This window comes from Pyrgilauda ruficollis, unplaced genomic scaffold, assembly GCF_017590135.1.
Source record: "Pyrgilauda ruficollis isolate IOZ18807 unplaced genomic scaffold, ASM1759013v1 scaffold71, whole genome shotgun sequence".
NCBI classification, from domain to species: domain Eukaryota; kingdom Metazoa; phylum Chordata; class Aves; order Passeriformes; family Passeridae; genus Pyrgilauda; species Pyrgilauda ruficollis.
This window is the reverse complement of record NW_024528933.1, coordinates 986,364-1,011,080: the sequence shown is the minus strand read 5'-3', so window position 1 is coordinate 1,011,080 and position 24,717 is coordinate 986,364. Positions and strand designations below refer to the sequence as shown.

Below are 24,717 nucleotides of genomic sequence, written 5' to 3'. Positions count from 1 at the left end.
CACCAAATGGCAGTTACTCAGGAATAAAGTATTTCAGCGTGCACCAGGGAAAGACAGTTACGTGGGAGGACTCCTTCAATTTCTTTTCCTAGACGGTCAACGGGAAAAGTTTTACCTTCTTTCTCTCTTTATTACTCCTCCAACCCAAAGTAACCTTTACAGTTAGACTGAATGTATTCTCTCGAACCCATGAATAAACCTTTGTACAGGGACATCTGTCTCAACATCCTTTGTGCAAGAACAACAAAATATCAAACAGCTCAGCACTGGGTTTTTGCCAAGCTTCAGCGAGTCTCCAAGATACTAGGAAGCTGAAAAATGCAAGGCAATTTTGGCAGAGTCATTCAGAACCAATTACCACAGACTGCAAATGCAAGAAGGGAACCTTTTTGACTTCACGTAACATTTAGCAGCTGTGGTGGTGGGGAAGAAGGAAAACAAGTTTCTCCTGCTCACCCACCTGAAAATAACTGATAAAAGACAGTATCTTCATCTTCATCTGAAGAACTAGAAGACTGAAGTGATGAAGCTGGTTGCTTTCAAAAGGAAAAGAAAAAATTATATAAGCAGGCAGAAAAAGTCAGTTTATCAACAACAATTAATAGACAGTTATTTAAAACAACTTTCCTGCAAACCAGCTGTCAGACTCAACATGAAGTTTCTCTTCTGTCTGCTGGGTAGCTACATAAGGGCATAACCTCTGTCAGTGTGAGTATCAAAATGGAAATTACTGTTCCTTCATCAAATACATTGCTTTAAAAGGGGAAAACAGAAATCAGCAAATATTCAGACTGAACATACTAAATGCTCAGCTTCCACAGGAACAAAACAAAAACCAGTCTGCTCACTCTTATGCCAATCTACCATCTTGATATCTCCAGTGAATATATCACTATAATAAAGTCAAAGAAACATGTATTCTCTTGAATACAGTGCAATATAAAACTATTCCGTGCAAATTCCCAATCACCCAGCGTAAGAGAACAACTAAGACTGGTGCACCACAACACCCTCTTTACTTCTTAAAGCAGAATCGGGTATATTGCACTACGTGAGTCCCCTAACCTTACAAATAAAGCTGAAGTGTTGTAACAGAACACACTAGTTTAGACCTACATCCTCTCTCACCTTCACCCTTTTCTCTTTCCCAGAATCAGATAAAACAAATACTACTTACTAGATCATGTTTAAAGATTAAATTAAAAGGACACTGGCCAAGAATCGTTTTCCACTTTGATTCCCAGATTTCCTGTTTTCTGAGAATAGACTGATGTTCTGGCACACAATGCTCTTGCTTTCTTCTTAGACTGTAACATATAAACACGGAAAATTAAGACACTGGTTCGTAGAGATAACAATTCTATACGAAGAGGGAAAGTATTACGTGTTCTCCCTTATCTTGACAAACCTTTGATATATATCAATTTATTCACGCATTTATGCAAACACTAAGAACTGAAATTCACAACCAAAAAAGCTGCTGCTAGGCAGTCTTTGTGTTTCTTACAGCATAACTGGAAAAACTACACTAAAACATATACACAATAAACACTTTAAATGTCCCTAAGCCAGTTACAGATGAAAGTTTTAAAAATCTCAGAACTTATTAATGCAAAAAGACAAAATAAGCAAAAATCAGATCAGCAAGCAAATGAGATCCCCAGAAACAAAGACCAAAGTATTAATGAAATAAAGGCAAAAAGATGAAACAAGCTAGAGAAGGATCTCAATAAAAAGTTATATAAATAATTAGAATAAACGCTAATTTTCCCAGAGGCTTAAGAAAAAGACTGAACCAACATGTTTTTGCTGTAACATCTTTCTAGAAAACACTCCAGTAGATATGATCCTACCATTTAAGAACAAACAATTAGAGAAATTCTCCCCCAACAATTACCTTTCTGTGTTCAACTCCTGTAGTGCCTTCTTGTAGGATGTAGCCACATCCTCAATTCTGTGAAGTTCTTTTAATTCACATGGACAAGATTCATCTCTCAACGTCATTAGGGCTTCATTTAGCAACTGAATAACTGTTAAGAAATTCAGATTTCCATCTTCATATAAATCTCCTGTACAAAACTTGAAGTAGAGCAAGCAATTAAAAAATAATTAGTGAACAGTACCAATCAGAAAGTTATGTCTCCTGTAGTAAGAGCCAGGACACTGTATACTTTATACTTAGATTCAGGTCCTGATAGTTTTGTTTTTCAAAAAACACATTCTAGGTTAAAGCAATACAAGCCCAGAAAATTTCAACAAAGAGGTATTCCGTTTGACCACTGCCCCAAAAGATACGGCCCAAATAGCACTGATGCTATAACTGAACAATACCATATACTACAAAATGGAAACAAAAGCCAATTAGTTGAACCACCAGTTAAAACAGTCAACATAATTTTAATGTCTAAACCACAAAAAAGTCAAGCAGACTCATTAATGTATTTACTAAACTGAAAAAGTTAACGGGTTAGAAATAATGAATACAAAAGAGCACTAATAAGAAATCTCTGCATAGGAATTACATGTTTTTCATGCATCCTTCTGCAATTACCTCTAATAATCCATTAAGTACTTTTTTAATTTTTTAAGATACTTTACTGCATCCCTGGAGACTAAATGAAAGCCGTTTAGCAATTCAGCAAGAAGGACAAAAACCACTTACTCTATGTATGTTACTTTCAACTTGGTAAACCAACAACGGTGGAACACTCAAAACAACATCAGTTCCATCTAGAATACATGGGTTAACGCAGTCTTCAAGTACAGAATCCACAACCTCCTTTTCCTTTTTCAGAGATGAAAGCATTTCTATTATAAGTGTCCACATACTGCGGACCTTAACAGGAAAGAAGAAAAACACTGTTAAAATGTTTGCTGTAACACCTATAATGACAGAGTATCAAAACAGCATGAAGGCAGATGAAAGTGGCATAACCACAGGTAGAAAAGTGCAAATAACAGTATCTGACAGTAGGTGTTGAAGAAATCAACACACTGTCACAGCAGGAACAAAATGCTCACCTTCTGAATTCTCTCAGTTGTGTCATTTTTGTTTTGGTCATTTTGCTTCATCCTACATGCACATGCAAAACAAAAGTTCAAGCGGACTACAATGAAATTACAGTTCATATTTCATAAAACTGAGCATCTAATCTATTTCATACATCTGAACTTAGTTACAAGGAATAGCACTTACCTGTAAAACTGCTTCTGCACAACTGCATATTCCTTCTTTGTCTGCTTTATATCACTAATTAAAATCCTAGAAAAAAATCCAACAACTAGTACAGGCTTATCAGAATTGTTTACAGTAACTAACCAATTGTTTCTCATCCCAACAGCAATAAGTTACTACAAGTGTCTATTATCAATGCGAACTACAAATATATTCAGCAATTCTACAGCATCCAAATTCCTCACTTTCAAAAGACCAGAGAACAGAATACTTGTACTGGAGTACAAGCAGCTAGACCACAGAAGCTCTTTTGTCAAAGTGCTTTTATTGACATTTTAAGCATGTAAAAACGTAGTAGTCTGATTTTCAGAAAAATTGGGTGCCTAAATCATGCTGCATTCAAAAGGATCTTCAGAGTTCAGATGCATTGTCAAGAATTAAAAAAAAAAAAACCTAAAAAGAATTACATTTTTGAAGGGTTTCAGTCAAAGAGTAAACAGTAGTAATATTTCCCAAACAAGGTCATAGGAGACAAAGAATTACAGGAATCAGAGACATTTAGGAGACTTTGACCTCTGGAAATTGTATTTTTGAGCCTTCCATTGAAAGCAGAGCCTTTAATTATGCTACTCATGATCTTGTCAAACCAAGTCTTGAACATTTCCAATATTTCACTTCTGAGGGCAACCTTTTTCAGTTTAATTGTTCTCACAAGAGATTTTTTAAAACCTCCAGTGGAGTTTTCCCCAAAACACCTGCTGCTTTGTTCTGTCAGGACATATCTGTGTGAAGAGTACCTCTATGTTCTCTACAACTACTTTTTAGACACCGAAGCTCTGATTAAACCCCTAGCATTGCCTTTTTCAAGCTAAACAAACCAAATTTCTACAGCTTTTATGCAGACATTTCACACTCTGAAATCCTCTAATCCACTGCAGTCCTCTGCTAGTATCTCTCCCATCTTTCATTCTCTACCTTCAAGTGGGCTGATCAAAACTGAACATAGTATTCCACATGTGGCATTAGAATTGCCACCTCCAGCCAGCAACTAAGTACCACATAGCTGCCCACTCACCTCCCACCTCCCCAGACCCAGCAGAACAGGAAGAATCTGAAAAATGGTAAAATTTATGGGCTAAGAAGAGTTTAATAACTGAAATAAAAATAATGTAACACAGATGTAAAGGAAAAAGAGAGAAAATAGTAAAACTGAAGAAAAATGTGTGATGCATAATATAATTGCCCACCATTTGCTGACCAGTGCTCATTCCCATACAACATGGCATGCTGCTGATCCTAATTACCAGGACACACTGCTGACTCATGGTCAGCTTGTGGCCACAGAGTACTCTCAGTTCTGATTCTTCTTAGCAGAGCTACTCCACAGCTAATCACCCACAAACCTGTGCTGCTGTTGGGGACTATTCTCTATCTTAGGTGCAGGACCTCACACTGGTCTTTGTTAAACCCCACACTATTTTTGTTGTGCAAGTCCCCAGACCCAGCAAGGTCTCTCTGTGAAATGCTTCCCCACTGCAGTATCTTCCTTCCTCACAGTCTGGCACTATCTGCAGGTTTGGTGGGTCTGTATTCAAGCCTGTCATCCATATTCCTTAAGAAGACACAGCACCAGCCTCATAGGAACTCCACTCATAGACCAGCTACTTGAGTAAAATTTGAGGCACTGTCACCCTTTGGGCTCACCCCTTTAACTAGCCTTCTGTGTTTCCAAGTATGTCAGATATGTTCTGAAACAATGTCAGGTAAGTATCCCTGTGCCGCTGGATGAAAGCAATGAAACCTTTGTTTTACTCTCTTCTGCTGTCAGTGTTCTGTTGGTTCTTTCCCCACTGCTTCTTGGCACAGAGTCTGGGCTACTGATCTTACCCATGCAGCCCAAGGCAAGGTACATATTGGGTATTCCAACCTGTGAGACTTGCAACTTACCATTTTGTTCAGAAGCAGATCCAAATCCTCCATGCACTTCCACCTCCTAATAACATACCACAGGATTCTTTATTCAAGCTCCTAGCAGGCTCTTGGAGGTTTAGCTGAACTTAGGCCTTCCTAGATACATCACTGCACACCCATGAAACATTTCTGTATTTGCGTCTTAAGAGTCAGTTCCCTTTTCTGTATTTCATATGTTGATACACTGTCTTAATGAGGCTGGTTCCTTGTTGCATCTGTTTGTTTTTTGACTTAAGAAGATGGATCACACATAAGCTTCAGCAAGGATCTCTGAAAGCATCCTATCACTCATGAGCTTTCCTGCTTTCCACAAGAAACCTCCTATAGTTGCCTAGGCCAGTGGAAATACACTCAAATTAAAAGGCCAGTGTCATCAGTTTCCCTCTTGTCTTCCTCACATTCCTTTGCATTTAAAGTTCTACAGTCTTGGCTGCAGTGACCATAAAAGTCCTGTAATGTCTCCAAAGAAGTTGTTTCTCTCATTTACACATAGCAAGTTCAAGAGAGTACCGCTCCTACTCAGCACACTTAGTGACTGCATCACAAAGTCATCCTCCAGGTACTCCCCCTTCTTACATTGCTAATGCATCACTGAACCACTTTCCCAGTGAATACCAGGGTAAGCTGAAGTCCTCTGTAAGAATCAAGGTCAGCAGACAGTCACCACAAGGTCTCCCTGGATGCTAAACTCTCATCCAAAGGCATGAAACATGACCGGTCCTCTTGTATGGAGCTATACTACATGCACATATAATACTGACACTGCTCTTTCACCTACAGTGCAACCCCTCGCCCTCTTCTGCCATTTACTAAACAACTCACAACTGTCCATGACAGTGCCCCAGTCATGTAAACTATCCTACACAAATTCTGTAAATTCTGCTGAAACACAGCTCTATGTTTGCAGATAAAGTTGCAGATCATGACATTTCTCAAGCTGGGAGTATTTGCCATAAACAAGAACTAAGAATAGCATACTTTTGGCGAAATAATTAAGGTTTAAGTAAATAAAATGTGTCTCACAGTCAATAAACAAATCCAAATGTTTCATCTTCAGAATGTTTTATTTCAGGATATGACCGTTCAGAGGAAATCATACTCCTATAAATGTAGAATTCCCTAACCATTTTAATGCCCAAGTAACATATAGCATCTTCTAAATGATTAATTTCTTTAGACTACTATGCTTCACAAAAGATCTACAAGCAGTAGAACTGCTGATGAAAGAAAGCAAAGGGGGAAAATATGAGAGGAGTTCAACACAATGAGTTCTGTGATGTAAAGCATATATAGATTTTTCAAATCCTTCTAAAAACACATACACAAGTCAGCTTTTATGAAAAGACTCTCTTTTAATTACTTACCATACTTTTCTCCAGTATTCTTGAAAAACAATGTCTTCCCTTTGAAGATTTTGCAGCAGTTTATTGTATGCAACTCTGTGTCTTGCTTTTGCTATGTACATATCCCGAGGTCTCCACATTACAGCTTCAGCATAACGTATACCACCAGTGCCTAAATAAAAGCCAGGGTTTGGATTGCATTATTTTAGCAAACGGACAACTTCCTAATCTACCTAGATCAAACTGCAAGAATCACAAATCAAGACGCTAATTTTTACCTGGACTGAAACACAGCATGCAGGGTACTGCCACTTTTGCCTTTCTCTCTGTTGCATACATCTTCATTCCCACACTCTCATTCTCTTTCTATATTCTTTAGGTTACAATAATACAAGATGCCAAAACAGACAGACCTGATTTTTCAGAGTTCCTCAAGTGCCAAGAAAGAAAACAGTGTAGCTGTCCAATACTTTTGGACCAAACCAATACTTGTATGGGTAATGGTGCAGAGCATTGCATAGGTGAACCTTGGAACAAGACCCATAAAGCAACAGAGAGTAAAACCATCTGCAAAGTTCTATCACCAGTAGCTCTATGCAAATGCGCAGAACCCCGTGAAAGACTTTCACCTGAGCATCCAGCAAAGAACTTCTTAAAGCTCCTGTCACATATGAAAGACTTGATACATTTACAAACTCAACACATGAAGCATTTTTATTGTCCCATACAGCTTACCTACAGAGAGCTTTTTCATCTTCTCAATCATTATGTATCTTGCAAAACAGTAGAGCACATGAACAAATTTAGCACCACCAGGACAAATCAGTGCGGAAGGTGTAATCCGTGGGAGATTTAATTCCTTCTGCTGCTAGAAAAGTACAATCATTTTAAACACAAAACTAATCTGAGAAGTAAAGCATAAACAACAGCAATCAAAGCATACCAAAATGCTGCAGATTACCCATTAGCAAGCCTGATACAAAGTTAAATTACTTTGTCCACCCTTGTTAACACCTGCTGTGGTCAGCAGAAGAGTATAAAGCTTTTTCCAATGTTCCCAACACTCACTCTGTTCTGTACACAAGATGGTTTCAATGCAAAGAATGAAATCACTGTTGGATAAACATTAAAAATAGGTGCCCTCCTCATTCCTAATTGTTAACACCTACCTTTGAAAACACATTCAAGTTTTCTTTCTTATTTTCTACTGAAGTCATGAATCAGTGTACTTTAATCATATTTAAAGACACTGCATCATTGGTTTTCACCTTACTCACTATTACTAAAATAGTGACATGTTGAGGAACATAAAGACAAGATTTTTAGAACATTCATTAAAACAAAGGCAGCATAAGAAAGCAACATAATAACCAACAATACTTGAAATGTTTTTGCTTTATCTTTAAAAAAGCTTGCCTTACATTGCAGCCCCTTTCCCATATACAAGAAAATACTATTAATTAAGTTTTTCATGCATCTGACTCAGCTTACACAATAAGAAACACCTTCCCAGGCAACTTAAACAAACAACCCTCAAGATGAATGAACTTATTCCCACCCAGGGCTAAGGGACTCTCTAGACTTCCATTTAATCAAATACTGTTACCCAAAAGCAAGTCACAGCAATTTTAGGACCCAACTAGGTCTCTGTCTTCTAAATTACCCAATGCCAACGTCTTGTCTTTAAGGAAAATAAACCAAGATAAACCGTATGAAAGAATATACAAGGCAAAACTGAATTCTTTGATAAAAAAATCCTTATTTAAAACTCTGATATAAAACAGTTCCCTCAAAAAAAGAATAAGGTCACAGAAACCAGTAGAGCATAACTTCTTAATACTCACTGAAATTTCCCTTAGCCACAGACAGCAGTACTTCCTAAATCTAGGACTTAGTAGCTTTTTGTCTCCAGATTGCCTTTTCATTTAGAAGAGGAGGAGGAAAAAAAAAAAAAAAAAAAAAGAGCCATGTCAAAACACATTCAAATATTCAGATTCCTAATTAACCACTGTAAAAACAAGAGTAAGACACAGATTTTGTATTGATGCCAAGCCAGAAAATGAGGAGTATATACCCTAGACCAAGAACAGATAAAGGTTTGTCAAATGACAATGTTTTCTTTCCGTAAATTAATTACAGATTATTCCAGATTGTTTGTCTGCAGCTCTTTCTAACTTGGGACAGAGGAAGAAGACGAAAAAAAAGAGGGCAGAAACCTGACCATTTTCATATCACTGGTCTTCCTCCTGCCATGCATGGAGACAGGTTTTTTTTGTATGACAGAGCTGTTTCAGCTTATGCATTCAAATGCATAAACTGAAACGGAGAGTACACCTAGGCTATTAAAGTACATAAGGTTCTTGCCATGTTGAAGGTCCTGGAAACAATCCATAAATGGCAAATGTTAATTGTTTGGTGAGAAAGAATGGGAGAAGTAGATTATTTATCAGCTATTAAAATTTATATCAAAGTTGCCAACAGAAACAACTAATTAAGGCAAGGTTTCAGACTGATCAAAATGACACAAATTCTCTGCCTGTATGCTCTTCTTCCGAAGTATTCCCCAAGAAACCACCTCCTTCCCCTCCAGCAACTATATAAAACATATTCTTAATTAAGGGCACAGCAGTAACCTCAGAAGCCAAACACTTACGTGAAAGCTTTTCTTGCACGGCGCTTATCCAGCTTAGTAAACAAGAAGCGGGCAAGGGCAGAAAACGCTCTGCTGTTAGGTTTAGCAAACATATCCCTAATACACAAACAAATACCCACATCAGAAGTAGTTATGGCAACAAATTAACAGGCTGCTAAAGACTACAAAACAGTGTTATGTTACAGAATAATTAACTGAATGCTGTATTTGCTATGTAAAAGTATACACCCTTCATCCTATTTAACATGGGTTAAATCCAGGGCTGCAATAAAAACTGTGGTCAACAGGTCGAATTCTGCTCTTCTGTTCTGCTCTTGTGAGACGCCTCCCACCTGGACTGCTGCATTCAGCTCTGGTGCCCCCAGCTAAACAATGACATGGAACTGTCGGATCAAGCCCAGAGAAGAGGCATGAAGTTGAAAAGTAGACTGGAGCACCTCCCCTACAAAGACGGTGAGAACTGGGGCTGTTCAGGAGAAAAGAAGGTTACATCGAGACCTTATAGCAACCTTACAGTATATGAAGGGGACCTACGGGGAAGCTGGAGAGGGACTGTAGTGGAATTGTTGTGAAAAAAAAGGAGTAATGGGTACAAGTTGAAAGGGGGAAAATTTAGGTTAGGTATGTTAGAGATATGGTAGAAATCCGTGCCTATGAAATAGGTATTTGGGAAAAAATCTTTACTGTGACAGTAGTGAGACACTGGAACAGGTTGCCCAGAGAGGCTGCAGATGCCCCGACCCTTAAAGTGTTTAAGGCTGGGGAACAGTACCTTGAGGATGGGGAAGGTCTTAAGCAACCTGGCCCATGGCGGAGGGGCGGGGTTGGATCTATGTGATGTTTTAAGGTCCATTCCAGCCCCATAATGGTCACGGTGCTATGAAACAATTCCGGCAAGAGTGCTACCTTTCAAGGTAAGTTTTCAAAACACGGCTAGGAAGCCCCCGCCTTCCCCACTGGACTATGAGGGGAAGCAGGAGTTCTCACCATTCCTGGACTTCATTTCTTCAGAAAGTCTGAGACAATGTGGACTGTGGCGGCACTGCGGGCACTTCCCGCGCGTCCTATGTCGCCAGGGGCACCGGGCCCCTCGGCGGCCATGGCGAGACGCTCCCGCCTCGCGCTCCCGAGTGACACCGGGGCCCCGCTCGGACCCCCCACCTCCGCCCACCCCCGGCCCTCCCTAGCACTAACCTCCCTAGTTTTATGCCACGGTGGTGTTTCGGGTCGAAGCCCAAGGCCAGCAAACAGATCCAGAGGTGATCGCTCTCCCACTGAGCGCCCACGGCAGCTCTCGGGCGCCGGCGCCCTAAAGACGCCGGCGCTGCCGCCATCTTCCCGAGCCCGCCAAATTCTCCCGCGCGCGGGCCCACCCATACCACTCCCCTACCCTCGCGAGACCTCCCGTCCGCCACCGGCGTCCGAAGTCGAGGCGAGCCGGACGCGCTGCCTCACGGGAGGTGTAGTCCCGGTGCCGGTATCCCTCCAGAGGGCCCTTCGTTTTTCATAATCGGACTGCAGAATTTACTCGGGGGTGGGAAAAACAAACAAACAAACAAACAAAAAACAAACAAAAAAACAAACAAACAAAAAAAACCCAAAACCCAAACAAACAAAAGCCCCCAAAACCAAAAGAAAACAAAACAAAAACCCAAACAAACAAAAAGCCCAAAACAAACCAACAAAACAAAACCAATTTAAAGGAAGGGGAAAAAAAAAAAAAAAAAAAAGAAAAGAAAACACAAAAAACCCAAACCCTAACCCTAACAAGAAAAACTCACACCGACAAGTGTGCTGTCCGGTTCAAACTTTTATTCCAAGGCATTTCAGCGAGCAGACTTGCAGGCCCTCAGCCGGCGCGGTGCCGCAGCAGCACGCACACCGACCGCACGGAGAGCTCGCCGCCGCAGCAGCCCGGCCTGCTCCTCGCAAAGAAATGGTAACAAGTCCGCCTCCAGTCCCGTCCCCTCTCTTCCCAACTCCTGGAAAAGGTACTGTGTGCGAGCAAATGCAGACTCACCAGCCCTTAGCAAATAACTGATTGAGATTTTATTAAAATATTTTTTTAAAATCACTGTTGCCCAGAACTCTCCTTACACTCAATTCCCTCTTTTTTTTCCAAATTTTCTTTTGTCCGAAGTCTTTCTTTACTCTCTGTTGTCCTTTCTTTTTACAATCTCTTCCTCTTTCTTATTTAAATGCTATTCTTATACCCCAAACACTTTAATATTGAAACATTTACTCCCTTTAGTCTCAGGTGCCACAACTGATAGCGTCATGCCAGCCATAATATTTGCACACAGAAGGCATGTGGAAAGAAAGGAAGTCCTTTGGTGCATAAAGCACTCTTGCCAAAGGAAAGCTCTAAGCCTCTAAGCTCTGTAGGTGCAGAGCCTAACAAAAGAACCTGAGAAAATCTGAGATAGACAAAGTCTCTTACCCCTTCCAGCAGCAAAGAGGTAGATGCAGCACTGCTTTTCACATAGACTGAAAGTGGGCAAATCCTCATCAACTCCTTTTGTTGGCAGCCCTGTATGCAAAGCACTGGGGTGTTCTCATGGCTGCTACCAGCAGGAGAACAAATCATCAATAAAAATCAGATTAGTTGGATACACTGGTTAGGCTATACCTGGCTTGTAGAATTGGAGCCTGACACCTGCGATAACCAATTAATGTAGCGTGTATGCCTTACATTGAAAAACCCAGATTTTGATGCAGCTAAGTGAAACAGTACTGATTTTTAAAAAAGTATCCCCATAATCCCTAAACTAGACAGGTTCATCTTTAAAAAGGAGGAATCTAAATTAAACATGGCAAAGGTACATTGTATCAAAAAGACATTTTTATGCTTCTCTATTCAGCTCTTTGCCCCGTAATGTAAGGACCATTTGTGCGTGAAAAATCCTGTTGATCCTCTTCATCCAAATCCAAAATGTCTGGGACATCATCTGACTCTGAAGACAGGTCTGTAATAGCGAAATCTGGAACCTGTGTAGGAATGAAATTTCAATCAATTCAAAAGTAAAACTTAACAAATTTGTGCAGCACTCCTTCACTGAAGACAAGACACAAAGGTGCTCAGCACCTCTAGAAATCAGACCAAACACCTGATTACAGAGTGAAATATGCTCAGACACAAAGGAAACAGGAACCATTAAGACAAATCAAATACTACACAAAATGGAAATCAGTTGCTTAGAAGGTCAGATTTTATAGTAGAGATGGAAAAGAGCTGAATGTAGTGAAACTAGTTACTGGAAAATTAAGAAAGGAGGTTTTCAAACTAATTTTGCCTTTCTTCTTTTCACCGAAGCAACGGACTATACAAAGTAATCTGCCCTGAGGAGATTGATACAGGTTGCTGTGTTGCTCTGCCTGCCTACTGCATCAAACCTTTTCTGACAAAACAAATACCTGGAACTGCAATCTCACTTTCGCCTCTGTTTTAAGTACATGTATAGTATTCTGTACTGCTAATCAGCACAGGGTTTCAGGAATTGCCAGAAAGACATCAGTGGATACATGATGTTAACAGACTTCTAAAAATGTTGGCTAAGACACTTAGGAGCTTAAGTCCCAACCCTTAAGTCCCCTTAGTAGGACTTAGATTACTTAGGCACTTCTGAAAAATGGGATAAAATTAAGCAATTTACTCCTAAGTTTTTTGCCCCAAGTGAAAAATACTCACATCTGTAATATGATTAATGGTTAGTTTTAATGTTGGTGATGTGACATACTTAGAGCCAGACACACTATCAGCAAATAACTACTGCTGCATTTTGACAAGACCTTGGTTCTGCATGTTCAAAGCAACAGTAGCTTGTAGGCATTTCTGTAACTTAAACTCAGCACTGACTAAAGAGGCATTTTGATGCATTCCCTAACTGCAAAACACCTTATAACTTACTTCAATGAAAGACAGTAAGCAAGAAAAATCTGTGCTTTGCCTGCTACGATGACAGGTCAGAAGGGCAGACAATGTATCAAATAAAGGGACTACTGCTTCAGCTACCAGGTTGTACACAATACAGAAGCACTACACAGTAATTTACTGGTCTTACAGAGTAGGTTGTCATTGGACACCAGGGATCTTTGAAATACTAATTATTTATTAAAACTGATCTTTAGAAGAACTTAAGCAACATGTGACTAACCAGGCACTGCTGTGAATACCATGAAATGCATGTACTACTTTGGGAACTTAAGCTTGATCAAAATAGGATGAGTAATTTTTGTTTCCCAAAAGATCAAAAGGCACTAGGGAAACACAACTTTCTACCAGCAGGAATTATCTGGCATCTTTCTACTTATGGCAGTTTTCCTAAAATTCTCATTACTGCACTTAAAGAAAGCAACAGGCTTCCCCATTATCAGCACTTGAGCTTGTATTTCATACTGCAGTACAAATACAGGTGTCCTAAAAATACTAAGTAGTCCATATGCAGTTTTTAAGAATGTGCCCAAATGGATAGTTTTATGTATTTACACTGATCAGGACACAGCCATATTCAGTAAGTGTGTCTGACCAGTCAGAATTTTCTCTATCATACATTTAAGAGGTTCTTATTACTTACATCCATTTTGTTCTTAGTGACAACAGAGTAACTGCTCAAGTTTAAGTTTCTGCTTTTTTCTTCTCCTTAATGCATGCAGTAGAAGAACCTGACTCCTTTAATGTAATAGTAAGATTTTGATAGCCATGAGAGAACTTCAAATTGGAGTGTATCTCAGCATGAGTAAAACAGACTGGATGTCAGTATGACTCACCTAAGTTTTGACCATGCTAAATTATATTAGAATGTATCGGCACCAGTCTAACTAAAACAATGCCCATGATGTTATGGGATTGCTTAAGTAGAAGATCTTTGCTTCCAGCTGACTCACTGTTTTCTTTCAACTTCCTATCAATTAATGAATAAGAGTAAGACCAGATAAAACTCTTCTTCATGCAATTTCTCTGTATGATTCAGTAAATCATTTACAAAGATATAACACTTGCAAAATCCCTACACAGAACAGTGCAAAAAATACTATGGCATTTTGCTGTCTTCATACACAAATGCTGATGTCAATACTAACAACTTCAATCTGGTTTTTTTTTTTTTTTTTGCTAAGTTTTTAAAGCTGAGCCATTAGCATTTTGACACAGTGTTTTCATTTTGTGAGCTTTCAGAACAAGAACTTATTTTTACTCATCAAGAGACTGTATTATCCAAAAGAAATAAAATTGCCATGAATCAGCAATAAACAAATATAACTTCATTTACGAACATTGTGCATAATACCTCCAGCAAGCTGCTGCAATGTTAAGACTCTGATCATGCAAATTACTAACAAGCATGCTTAAAAACAAGTTCAGTTCCGTTTCATCTTTTTGAGGGTTTATAAAAGCCTTTTGGTGGTAGTTACTGCTTTTTTTAAATAATGAGAAATAATTCATCAGTTGTTCCCAAATCCTTTCACCTATTTTACTAGCTATAAAATATTACCCTAAGTTAAACTCTGGAAAAGACTATTGCAAAAATATTAATCTTGAAGAATAGGAGACATTTCCAAACCTTTACACTTTTCTTTAGATTGAGGCAAACTAACTGCAACTCCAGGCCTCATACAAATCTTGTAATTTGGCTTTGACCAATGCTATAAATATGTCTGCAAAACTGGTATACCATAGGGAGCTATTTACAAATGCTTATATTGAAAGCTTTTCTAAAAAACAATTATCAGCAATGATAGAATAATAATTCTCTGTTAAATGCACCTGGGAAGAGGAAATGTCAACTAGCATGAACAATTTTTGAGTGATCTCTGTAAGAGAAAAAGTAATTTTCTAAATAAACCCTAAATAACCTTATAAGTGATAATGATCTTTTTTTCAGGTTAGTATTCTAACCTTTACCATCCCAAGTTTTGTGTGCCTAGAAGCCTTTGACATTCTTCCATTTAATCTAGTTTAACTGCCTTGTTGAATCTACTTCCTATAATTTTCAACACATCTGGTCTTACCTTTTTTAAAAGGTTCCAGAGAAACCTCACAGTTTTCTAGCCCAAGCTATATCCTCAAACATGATTTTGGACTAAGAGGAAGTAAGCTTCTGTGCAGTACAGCTGAGCTGTTTAATACATACAGTTAAACAGGTAAGATGGCAGTATCTCAGCTTTCCCTTCTTTATTTGTGAGGAAGCACCTCAGCTTCAGTCAAAAACAGTGGCAAAAAGACAAGACTTTGAAAGGCATCATTCTTGCCTCCAGTGGACATGTCAATAGTCTCTCTCTAGCCGCACTAGAGAAAAATCTTAAGTTCTGCCTGTAGAGCTGCAGTTAGACTGGAGTGTGGAATATGCTATGCTAAATTACATGCAATAAGATACCCATGCAAGTACAGTTGCAAATCAGTTTAAACATACAATGCTCTCCTTATTAGCAGAGACTAATAATCTTAACCACAGAACTTTATTATACTTAAAAAATCAGGAACATACCAATTTGTTACAACTCAGTCATCTCTTCCACTAGGGAAGAGCTCCTAATTCTGATGGGGGGTTGTGTGTGTGTGGATAGAAACTTAAAAACATTGGGGGGGTGGGCAGCATCCCAGAAAACAAGCACCTATCACAACAACATGACACAGGAGCCCAACCATTAGGTAAGCATTTAACCAGGTCTTGCCCTGTTTGCAGCCACCAGTTGTAGGTCAGGTGACATGAAGAGAAGCCACCCAACAGCGCCTGGTAACGAAGAAATTCTTTGGAGGTCTAGGCTGGTAACAAGTTTTCCTTGCTTTCCACTTCATCTGCTTGCTGAGATTTAGTAAAGCTGGACAGCCATGCAAGAATACAAACCAGTAACAAGACAGAACAGACATAATGGACTGCTCCTGCACTAATGCTAAATGATGTTGTTTATTTCTCAGTCCTTAAAATACATTGAAAAGTTTGAATATTTTATTTGATTGATCACATCAGGAGATGAACTCCCAGAGCAACTAAACACACATAGAAGAATGGGAATTCCCTTCTTTGAACAGCCCACTGCTCCCACCACTAATTAGTTCCATTCAGTTTCTGAACAATCGACAATAGTGGATACACTCTAAAAGTATTATTGCAAATGAAGATAAAGAGGATATTCTTGCTGGATCTATGCAATAGTAAAGCAAACAACTTAATTCCTGAAAGTGCTGTCCCCAGAAGTCTTAACTCAGGCCCTAGCTGGAAAGGAGACTCACCATCTCATGTTAATTTCATGTTAAACATTAAACACCACCCTTCTATAAAGTGAGTATTAAAAGCTGTTAAGCTACAGAATCTTTACCTGCAATCCTGTTTTGCTGTTTAATATTGTGCTTAAAACAGTCTTTCCTCACACTTCTAGGCCAACCCCGATCTAACAGCTAACCTTCTCACATTAAACAGCTGGACAACATGTAATCTGCTTTATGCCTACATCAAACCACATGGAGGTATTTGTTCCATGTAGCAATGTGTGACTATGTGATAAGTTTTCTTTGAACTGCATTTTTGCCTCAATATTTGGTGTCTTCTTTGAAAATAGTGGCTGGCATTGCTGCACTAGATGATTGTGACCCAAAGTTGTATAGGGCATGCATCAGGAAAAAAGATACAACTTACCTGAACAGCCCTAACCCAAGAAAGCTTATTTCTTAGTAACTACTTCTTTTCCAGTGGAGGCGTTCACAGGACTTACTGAGAACAATTTCACTGAAGTAGCTGAGCGTTAACATATGCTCAAGTTCAAGAGGAAAATAAAGTTAAAACTGGTGATGTAGCTGAGAAGTAAACACTGTTTATAGGGAGTCAGAAGGCTGGTAGATGGCCAAGTCAAGCACATACAACACCTACTGTGAAGGGACAAGAGGGTTCTTTTGTCCATATCCATCTCTTTTCAATATTAGAATGTCCAGCAGCTCACAGCTTAGGTCATCGTTAAAGGTGACAACAGCAAGGATCAGCAAAAGCAGCAGTAAAGCTAAGACTGATACACAGAAATTCAAAAGGAAGGAAATGCTGCAGCTGTATCTTACCTATCCATCAAACATTTTCAATGCACATCTACATCATTTGCACGTCAAACTTGCTTTCTGCTGGGCCCAGTTTGAGAGCGTCACAGAAGAGCAAGTTCGAATGTTTTAAAACAAAGGAGACAGGCTTCGGCTACTAAAGCATTTATTACTAACATACAAAAATGAGTTACAAAACGATGGCTACAAAAACACACACACGCAACAGCAGGCACCTGGGTACAAACAGCATGAATCTTATGTTTATACTGCATATTAAAAAATGTGTTGATAATTATTTGGTCAATCACTGGAACAGTGTTCATAATGCTCTTAATCATATGGTTTAGTTTTTAGGTAGTCCTGCAAGGAGCAGGAGTCAAACTTGATGATGCTTATGGGTCCATTCCAGCTTGAGATATTCTATGATTCTGTGTTACACAATAACTAAATTTGTACAGTTAATGTTAACACTGTCACAGCATTTTACTCCAGCTGACTCATTCAGAAACCCCACTTTCAGCTTTGGCATTCTGCACTCACAGAACTTTTGTCAGGAATGATGTAACAACAGAATCTGAAATAGTTAGATGCATATTTATCAAATATGTGATCTGCAGTAAACATAGCACTTCAGTGTACACAGCTAGACTGTAGAGCTGTTAAATGCATTTCACGGTATGTAAGGCTTTTATATCATTCTGGTAGAGATTAAGCAACAAATCAAAGGTTTTCAGCTATGGTGGGTTTCGTTTAGACTAATGGTATTAATACCACTGAAGCACAAGGTGCTTGACAGACTAATAGGGAACCTCGACAACTGTCAGCTGCCAATACTTAGGCACTTGAATCTCGTTTGAATTTTTAAGAGTGGCTTAACTACACAGGACAATACAGCCCATGTGCAAGTGTCCTCGCCTCTAGATTCCCCTATTCCTGTATTTATGAATAATTCACCAAAAAATGGTGAAAATGGATTTTTTTTGACAGCTACACTTAGTAAGGCCACTCATTTGCTCAGTCAGCAGAGTACATGCCTGCTATACAGCTTGTTCAGTAGTGTGTTCAGGCTGTTTGTCTTTCTGGCTGGAACTCTCCTTCCCTTCACCTTTGCTTTCAGCATGCTGAATGCCAGGCAATTGTGGGTAAAAGGGACCTACCAGCCAGTTGAGCGGTGTGTTGTTAACAAGATAATCCATCACATCATCCAGAGACTCCTTCATTTTCTTCAGCTGTCCTTTGCTAGCTGCAATAAAGCTGTCTGATAATTCTTGGAAAGAGGATGCTGACCGAAAGCTCTGGTAGACATCACCTGCCATTGACCCAACACTGTAAACCTGATCCTGTACATTCTGTGGCAGCCCCTGTAGGCTTGAGACCAGTGTGAGGCAGGTGGTCTGAAGCTGCTGAGTGAGGCTCCGTGCAATAGCTAGAGTTCTTGACTCAATGTGCTAGGAAGAAGAAACACAACAGCACATTAGTGTCTTTTTATGACTGAAGCAGCTTTATGTTGTTCAAGATACATAAAGAAGCAAAATAAATGGGAAGCAGGTGAAACAAAGGCACAGCAGATAATAAACCAGGTTGTAAGTCTGAAGCATCAAAGACTTAGAAGTACTTGATATTTCTTCAACACTCAAGTACTTTGTGAAAAGAAACTGACAGCTTCTACCCAGCAACAGTCAAGCAGATTCTTGTTTCAGCTCTGGATAACAAGTCACAGCAGGTAAGTACTTTCTAACCAATAAACTATTCCTGAAAGCTGTGTGTAGGACTCAATGAGTCTGTGCCTAGACTGCTGACAAATCATTATTTCTGGTTTGGACACATCACATAAATGGTTTCTAGCTAATCTAGATACAGATATCCCAACATGAGTTCACATGCTAAACAGGATGAGCATTCTCAAGAGAAGAGAATGAACCCGAGTGTTTGCAGCAAGTAGACTAATTTAAAGAGTTCAGGTCCCCTAGTTCTCAGAAGTCAGCTGTCCTTAGCTTCAGCATGCAGCCTCTCTGTTGCACACTTTAGGGACTGTTAGTTTGCATTACTTTGATGGGATAAAATACATTTATTTCTGGTATACATTTACATCTATTTACCTCAGCACTACGCAGATCATCACCATCATTTTGGCCTGTATTTTTCTTCCATTCTACCCAGGATTGATAAAACTTTTCCTGAGCACCAAGAAGTTTCTTATTGGCACTATTCACGTTCTTTCTGGCATACTCGATCTGAAATACAGCCAAATAAGGAAGTAGAGGCAAGAGTCCAAACAGTTCCTTTAGGGCTTCTCCACCTTGACTGTTTTGTAACCTCCTTTTAAAATATGTCAGAAATTCAGTATAAACAACTTTGGGGAGTCTAAGAGTGTGTTTAGTCTCAAAGAATTGAAAACTGAAAGCAGTTAAAGATGTTGTGTAGTGTTCCCCTCTGCCTCGACTATTTCCCCATCCCCCACTGGCATCCTACTGGAGGAACTGAAAGTGTATAGAAGGCCATGACTCTGCGCAGTTTGTCACGTACATAAAGGTATTTGCTGGAATACTTCAGTAAGACTACTGAAGTACCAGAAACACTCAAGAGACAGAAGCAGCAAGAGAGCAAGTCCCAAAAGAATTTGAAACTTTACTAATAAAAAGGATTTAAAGGACTGATGCGTTTCTAAATTGCATGACACTTTCTTCACTGAATGAAGTATGTGTCAAAACCAGCACTACAAAACAGCAGTAAATTTAAACATGTCACTTCTGTTTCTGCAGTGCTTGCAGCTACAAGCAATTCTCATTAGTTCACAGCTTAGCCTGATTTAGAACTCTCCTGAATGGTGACAAAAATTACTTCATGGCAAATTCTTTGTATTTAATGTAATAATGTATTCGTGGATTTAGTCAGAGAGCAATCCCAGTTTTCCTGCAACTCTTTCAGCTGTTTTCTTCACTCTAAACCAAGGCCAACATGTGTTTTTTATGTGTCAAGTGGAAGTCTAGACTTACCAGACTAACAGTGTAGTGGAGCTGAGAGATGGTCTCCTGGCTTTTCTGTTTAGCATCTCTAACTTTGTTTAAGGCTTGTTGGTAGGCACGTGTGCGGACCTTTGAAGACAGGGATCCTAGTCTAACATAGTAGCTTGGCTTTTGGACTCCAACTTCAAAGCCTTCAACATTTGCAGCTTCTTTCTCTAGGTACATAGAAAGGAAGCAAATTGATTACTGGAGGAAAAATTAAGATGTCTGAGACAATTTTATCTGCCTAGTAACAGCTGAATACAGGGCTTATTGAGTAGTTTTTTAGCACCATGATAGCACCATGATTAGGCTGATAGAAATACAGAGAAACCTTACAGAGAAGTCCTTACTTTCATTCTGCTTCCTTGTGAAGATGCTGCTGTTACAATCAGCAAGGCAAAAGACAGTTTGGGAAGCATGTGCCCCCTTCCCCACTATGAGTAAGCAATAGGTGGATGATTGTTTGCTTCTCTCCAATATAAGCATTCCAACAAAATCAAACCTTCAAGTGATCTTACCTAGTTCTGCTTCTGTAAGTGGAAGATACTGGTCTACAAGGGTCTCTGATTTTGTGAGAGCACTGTCCACACCGCTGCTCACCATTTGCACCACACGACTTCCCAGGACAGTGTTAATGCTGCCGTTGACAACTGACTTGGTCATTTCTACGCTGTCTTGCACTGCTTCTTTAGTCTTGCCCACAACTCCAGTGATCGTGTGAGCAACAGTTTCCTTGGCACCAGTCACAGTGGTTGTTACAGCTTCTCTGGCTCCAACAACTACATCCTTGGCATTGGCAACAACCTGCCATAGGACATACGTGGATTTACTGAAAGTATTAACTAGTGAGAGCTACATAATCCAGGAAATAATGAATACATGCTAAAGCTTGTACAAGTATTGGTTATCTAGGAGAAAATTTGCCCTAAAAAAATAAGTATAGGAGAAAAAAAGAACATGACTGCCACATAGCTTTTGAAGTTTTCAAAAAGCTTCAGTGAATGTAATCCAGGCACTTCGCGCAAGAAAGAGACGAAGACTCAAGTTTTAAAAGACACCCACCAGTGAAATGCACTGGTAGAGAAAAGTTGTCAAGTAGTGAGCAATTTAAAATATTAAAAAAAAAAAAAGTTTAATGGTCTCCCAAAGGCAACAAACAGTTCTACAGATAAATCTTTGACTTTCTTATTGGTTCCAAGCTGTGCTTCAGGCACAGCCTTTTGAAATGCGTCTCCCTTGGGTTTTAGTGATAATAGAAAAGAAGGGTTTATGGTTCTTCTGCTTAGCATACATAAATGGAAAGAACTTACCTTGTCGGTGGGTTGATTCAGTATAGGCAGTCTCTCTTCAATTTTGTCTAGACCTATACAGGCATAGTTGTTGGCAACTACAACTATAAAAGAAATTACAAGAGTTGGTTTTAATTATTTTTCACCTAGTAAAAATAAAACTGAAAATTCCTCTTGAAAAAGAACTCATGCAACACCCTTGAAGTAGTTTCCTCCTCTTCTCAGTGAGATCTGAGTCAGCAAAGCAAACAAAAGGCAGATTTACAGTGCCAGAAAAAAAATCCTCACTTGCAGGCGAAGAAAATTCATTTGATAATTTACAAGCAACTGGCAGAATCCGAAACACCTGTTCCTCTGCCATTCTATGAAACCAGGCTTCTGGTTACAACACCCTTGTGACACAACTTCCAAATTTAACCAGTTCTCAGTGTAAGAAAGCACAAGAGTAGCATCTGAAACCAGGTGAAATGTGAGGAAGGTGTTGAGCAAGAAATTGCATAATCATCTCACGTATAAAAATCATCCATCAATTTGGTATTATGAAAGCTGGTATCTGCTTTCACGCTGGATTATTACCCTTTTTTTTAAGTCTTATCAATGTGTAATCAGTTACACAACAAGTCAGGTAACAGGTTCAGTCAGCCACTTGAAATGGCATTCAAGACCAGCATGACCATGTTAAACCATAAGTGCATCTGGATACAAAAAACAATCAGTTGAATTAAAGTTATCAACAGCTTCATCTTTGCCTTACTTTGTGGTTCCAGTTTCTGAATGATAGGCATAGCACTTGTCATGGCTACTGAAGTAATCGTCTTCACTCCTTTCTCTGCTATCTCACATACTGACTTCAGATAAGGATAGTTATCCTTTGTGGTGATGTAAGCTGTGGACACCATATCATAGGTGGAGCTCACCAAAGGAAGGTTGGCAACCCTCGATACAATGTTCTGTTTTAAAAGAAAAAGGTATTAGTTAATTCCTATTTTCTGACCTAGACAAGGAAATTACGGGACTAACTTGGACATACCTGCTGTGGATCAATTGCTGCCAATGCCATTTTTTCAGGTCTTGAACCTTACACAGCCTGTGAATGAAACATATATGAGTTATGGCATTGTCTCTGCCTCATCTAAGCACCAAACTTTGAAACCAACAACCTTCCTTGATTCACCCCATTTACTGGGATCAGGATTCATGCATACAGGAATTACATTCTATTGTAACAATTTACAAATCCAAAACTTGGTTTAGGTAATGCAAGTACAGCATATGCACGAGACAGGCTTTAAGGTACAGCAGTTCATTGATGAATAACCAGGTGGTTGGGTCATTTTTTTCTAGAAGAATTAAGACAGACTTATCTCTTGAGCCATGACAAACAAAAGCCAGGCGGCAAGTTACTGAAAATCTAGTTTAGAAGTCCAAGTCAGACAAACAACCCCCCACCAATAGCTTTAATTAGATTAGATCTTCTAGGGAGCCCACCTAAGGCTCACTCTGTTCTGCTTGCTAAGGAGTTAGCATTCCTGTGACACGGAGACCATTGGATTTCCCTACTGCAGAAAATAAATCTCCTTTATGCTCATTTAGACTATACTATTACACATTCCCCACTGAAAAAACCTCCAAATATTGGTCATTCAACAAATCTACAGTACTCAACATGCATTCCGACATGTATTCCCATGGAGAAAATACTAAGAGCTGTCCCTAAAAGAACCCTATAGAAGGGACAGGGTATTGCAGTACTACATAAGGAGAACACACTGAAGCACACTGTCATCCTATGTACACATGCAGGCTGAACTCAATCTGCAAAAAGCACCTTTTCCATTAATGATTTCACATAATGCTGAAGTTCCAGAAGAATCTGCATGAATAAAGGTAACAAAAAGGTAAACTAGGAGTCTGTCCTCAAAAGGATTGTGGTTTACAAGGTTTGCCAGGTTTGGTTTGCTAGGTTTGTCAAAGAGCCAACAGCAGTTTTCTGTCTCATATGTATGACAGTAGAAAAGGAACATGTTAATATTCCATCTGAGGTAAAATAAAACATTTCCCCATTACATAACAGACAATGAGGACAAAGGCATCCTGTTAACATCTTGCAGACATATTTGCACATATTAACAAACATGTGCCATAAAGTAATGCTGGTAATGAGATTAACCACTGTATGTGGAACACACAAGGAAAACAAGTAACAGACAATGGTTACGGCGGTATCAAAGAAGTTCTCATTTAATTTAACAAGTATTTAAATACCTGTAGGAACGTGCTGTGTTTTTTACACAGCATTACAAATCAGATGACTAGAAGTACCACTGTATTTCACCATGAACTGTAAAACAAGCTACAGAACAGGAGAAGATGCTAATGCCACAGAATCTGGCCTTCAAAGGAAGAAGGGATGTTACTACAGGGATTATTCAATATTCGTAGTGTGTCCCATAAAATCAATCCACACATGCATTTGAATTTTAGTCAATGACCCAGTCCTGTTAGCCGGTAAAACTATTCCTCCTCCTAAACACAAGAAAGATAACTAGAATCTTGCACGCTTTCAGAGACCCCCTGAATAAGTTCAGCCCTAGAAAAAGTCGGATCCATCCTCTGGAGCAGGTGAGTGAGACGCCTGGAATCCAAGGCCAAGCATATTTCAGAGACAGTAAGTTTCTGGAGAGAAAAGCACACACGCTACATCACAAACTTCATTCCTACTCTCCCCCTCCCTATGGAAAGGAGTGCACGAAAGCAGCGCGATGAGCCACGCACAGCAGCCGCGGCGCCTGCTCTGGCTCTCCGCGGTACCCAAAGCAGGAAAGCGCTCCACTTTCCCAAGTGCCCCCACGGGCCGCTTCCGGGATGGGGCATTCCAACGCCGCTCTCGGGAGCGGACGAGGCTCTCGAGACATTCTGGTCCCGGGAGAACCTCGGCCAGCGCACCGAAGCACGCCGGGCCGTGGGGCAGCGGGGCCAGCCCGGCGCTCAGCACCGCACACGGGGCCGCGCCCCTGCCCGCTCCGCTCCACCATATTGCGGAGTCAGTCCCGCGGGCGGGCCGGCGCCCGGCGCTGCCGCCGAGAGTCGCGCCGGAGCACCGGGCCGGCCGTACTCACCCGCGAGGAGGAGCCGGAGCCGCCGCCGACGGGAGCACGGGCAGGGTCGCGGGCACGGGCGCCGCCGCCGCTGAGTGGGGAGCGCCGGCCTGCCCCGCTATTTATGGGGCGTCACCGCCGCCGCGCGTCAGCGCCG

The 24,717-nt window shown here is 40.1% G+C and overlaps 2 protein-coding genes across 4 annotated transcripts in view; both read right to left on the bottom strand.

The window, feature by feature from the left end:
• The window catches only part of HAUS6 (HAUS augmin like complex subunit 6), a 16,948-nt gene extending 5,902 nt beyond the window's left edge, over positions 1–11,046 (bottom strand). Inside the window, exons 1-12 of one of the 2 annotated variants that reach the window (XM_041485522.1) lie at positions 10,924–11,046; positions 10,533–10,637; positions 9,143–9,238; positions 8,334–8,406; positions 7,225–7,357; positions 6,511–6,661; positions 3,197–3,262; positions 3,022–3,073; positions 2,663–2,836; positions 1,898–2,079; positions 1,178–1,307; positions 461–536 (exon numbers count right to left, since the gene is read on the bottom strand). In XM_041485522.1, the coding sequence (XP_041341456.1) occupies positions 461–536; positions 1,178–1,307; positions 1,898–2,079; positions 2,663–2,836; positions 3,022–3,073; positions 3,197–3,262; positions 6,511–6,661; positions 7,225–7,357; positions 8,334–8,406; positions 9,143–9,238; positions 10,533–10,637; positions 10,924–10,967 (1,282 nt within the window). In that variant the 5' untranslated portion in view covers positions 10,968–11,046. The other variant, XM_041485523.1, reaches the window with a different exon arrangement.
• PLIN2 (perilipin 2) lies at positions 10,940–24,717 on the bottom strand. Of its 2 annotated transcripts, XM_041485527.1 has the most exons (10): positions 24,582–24,708; positions 23,291–23,335; positions 22,493–22,549; positions 22,217–22,412; positions 21,484–21,566; positions 20,692–20,977; positions 20,162–20,346; positions 19,265–19,399; positions 18,323–18,613; positions 10,940–12,130 (listed from the first exon to the last, which is right to left on the bottom strand). In XM_041485527.1, the coding sequence occupies exons 3-10, from the start codon at positions 22,520–22,522 to the stop codon at positions 11,996–11,998; spliced, it is 1,341 nt and encodes a 446-aa protein (XP_041341461.1). In that variant the 5' UTR covers positions 22,523–22,549; positions 23,291–23,335; positions 24,582–24,708; the 3' UTR covers positions 10,940–11,995. The 2 variants fall into 2 exon arrangements, with proteins under 2 accessions (XP_041341461.1, XP_041341460.1); XM_041485526.1 differs by lacking the exon at positions 23,291–23,335 and having other exon boundaries at positions 24,582–24,717.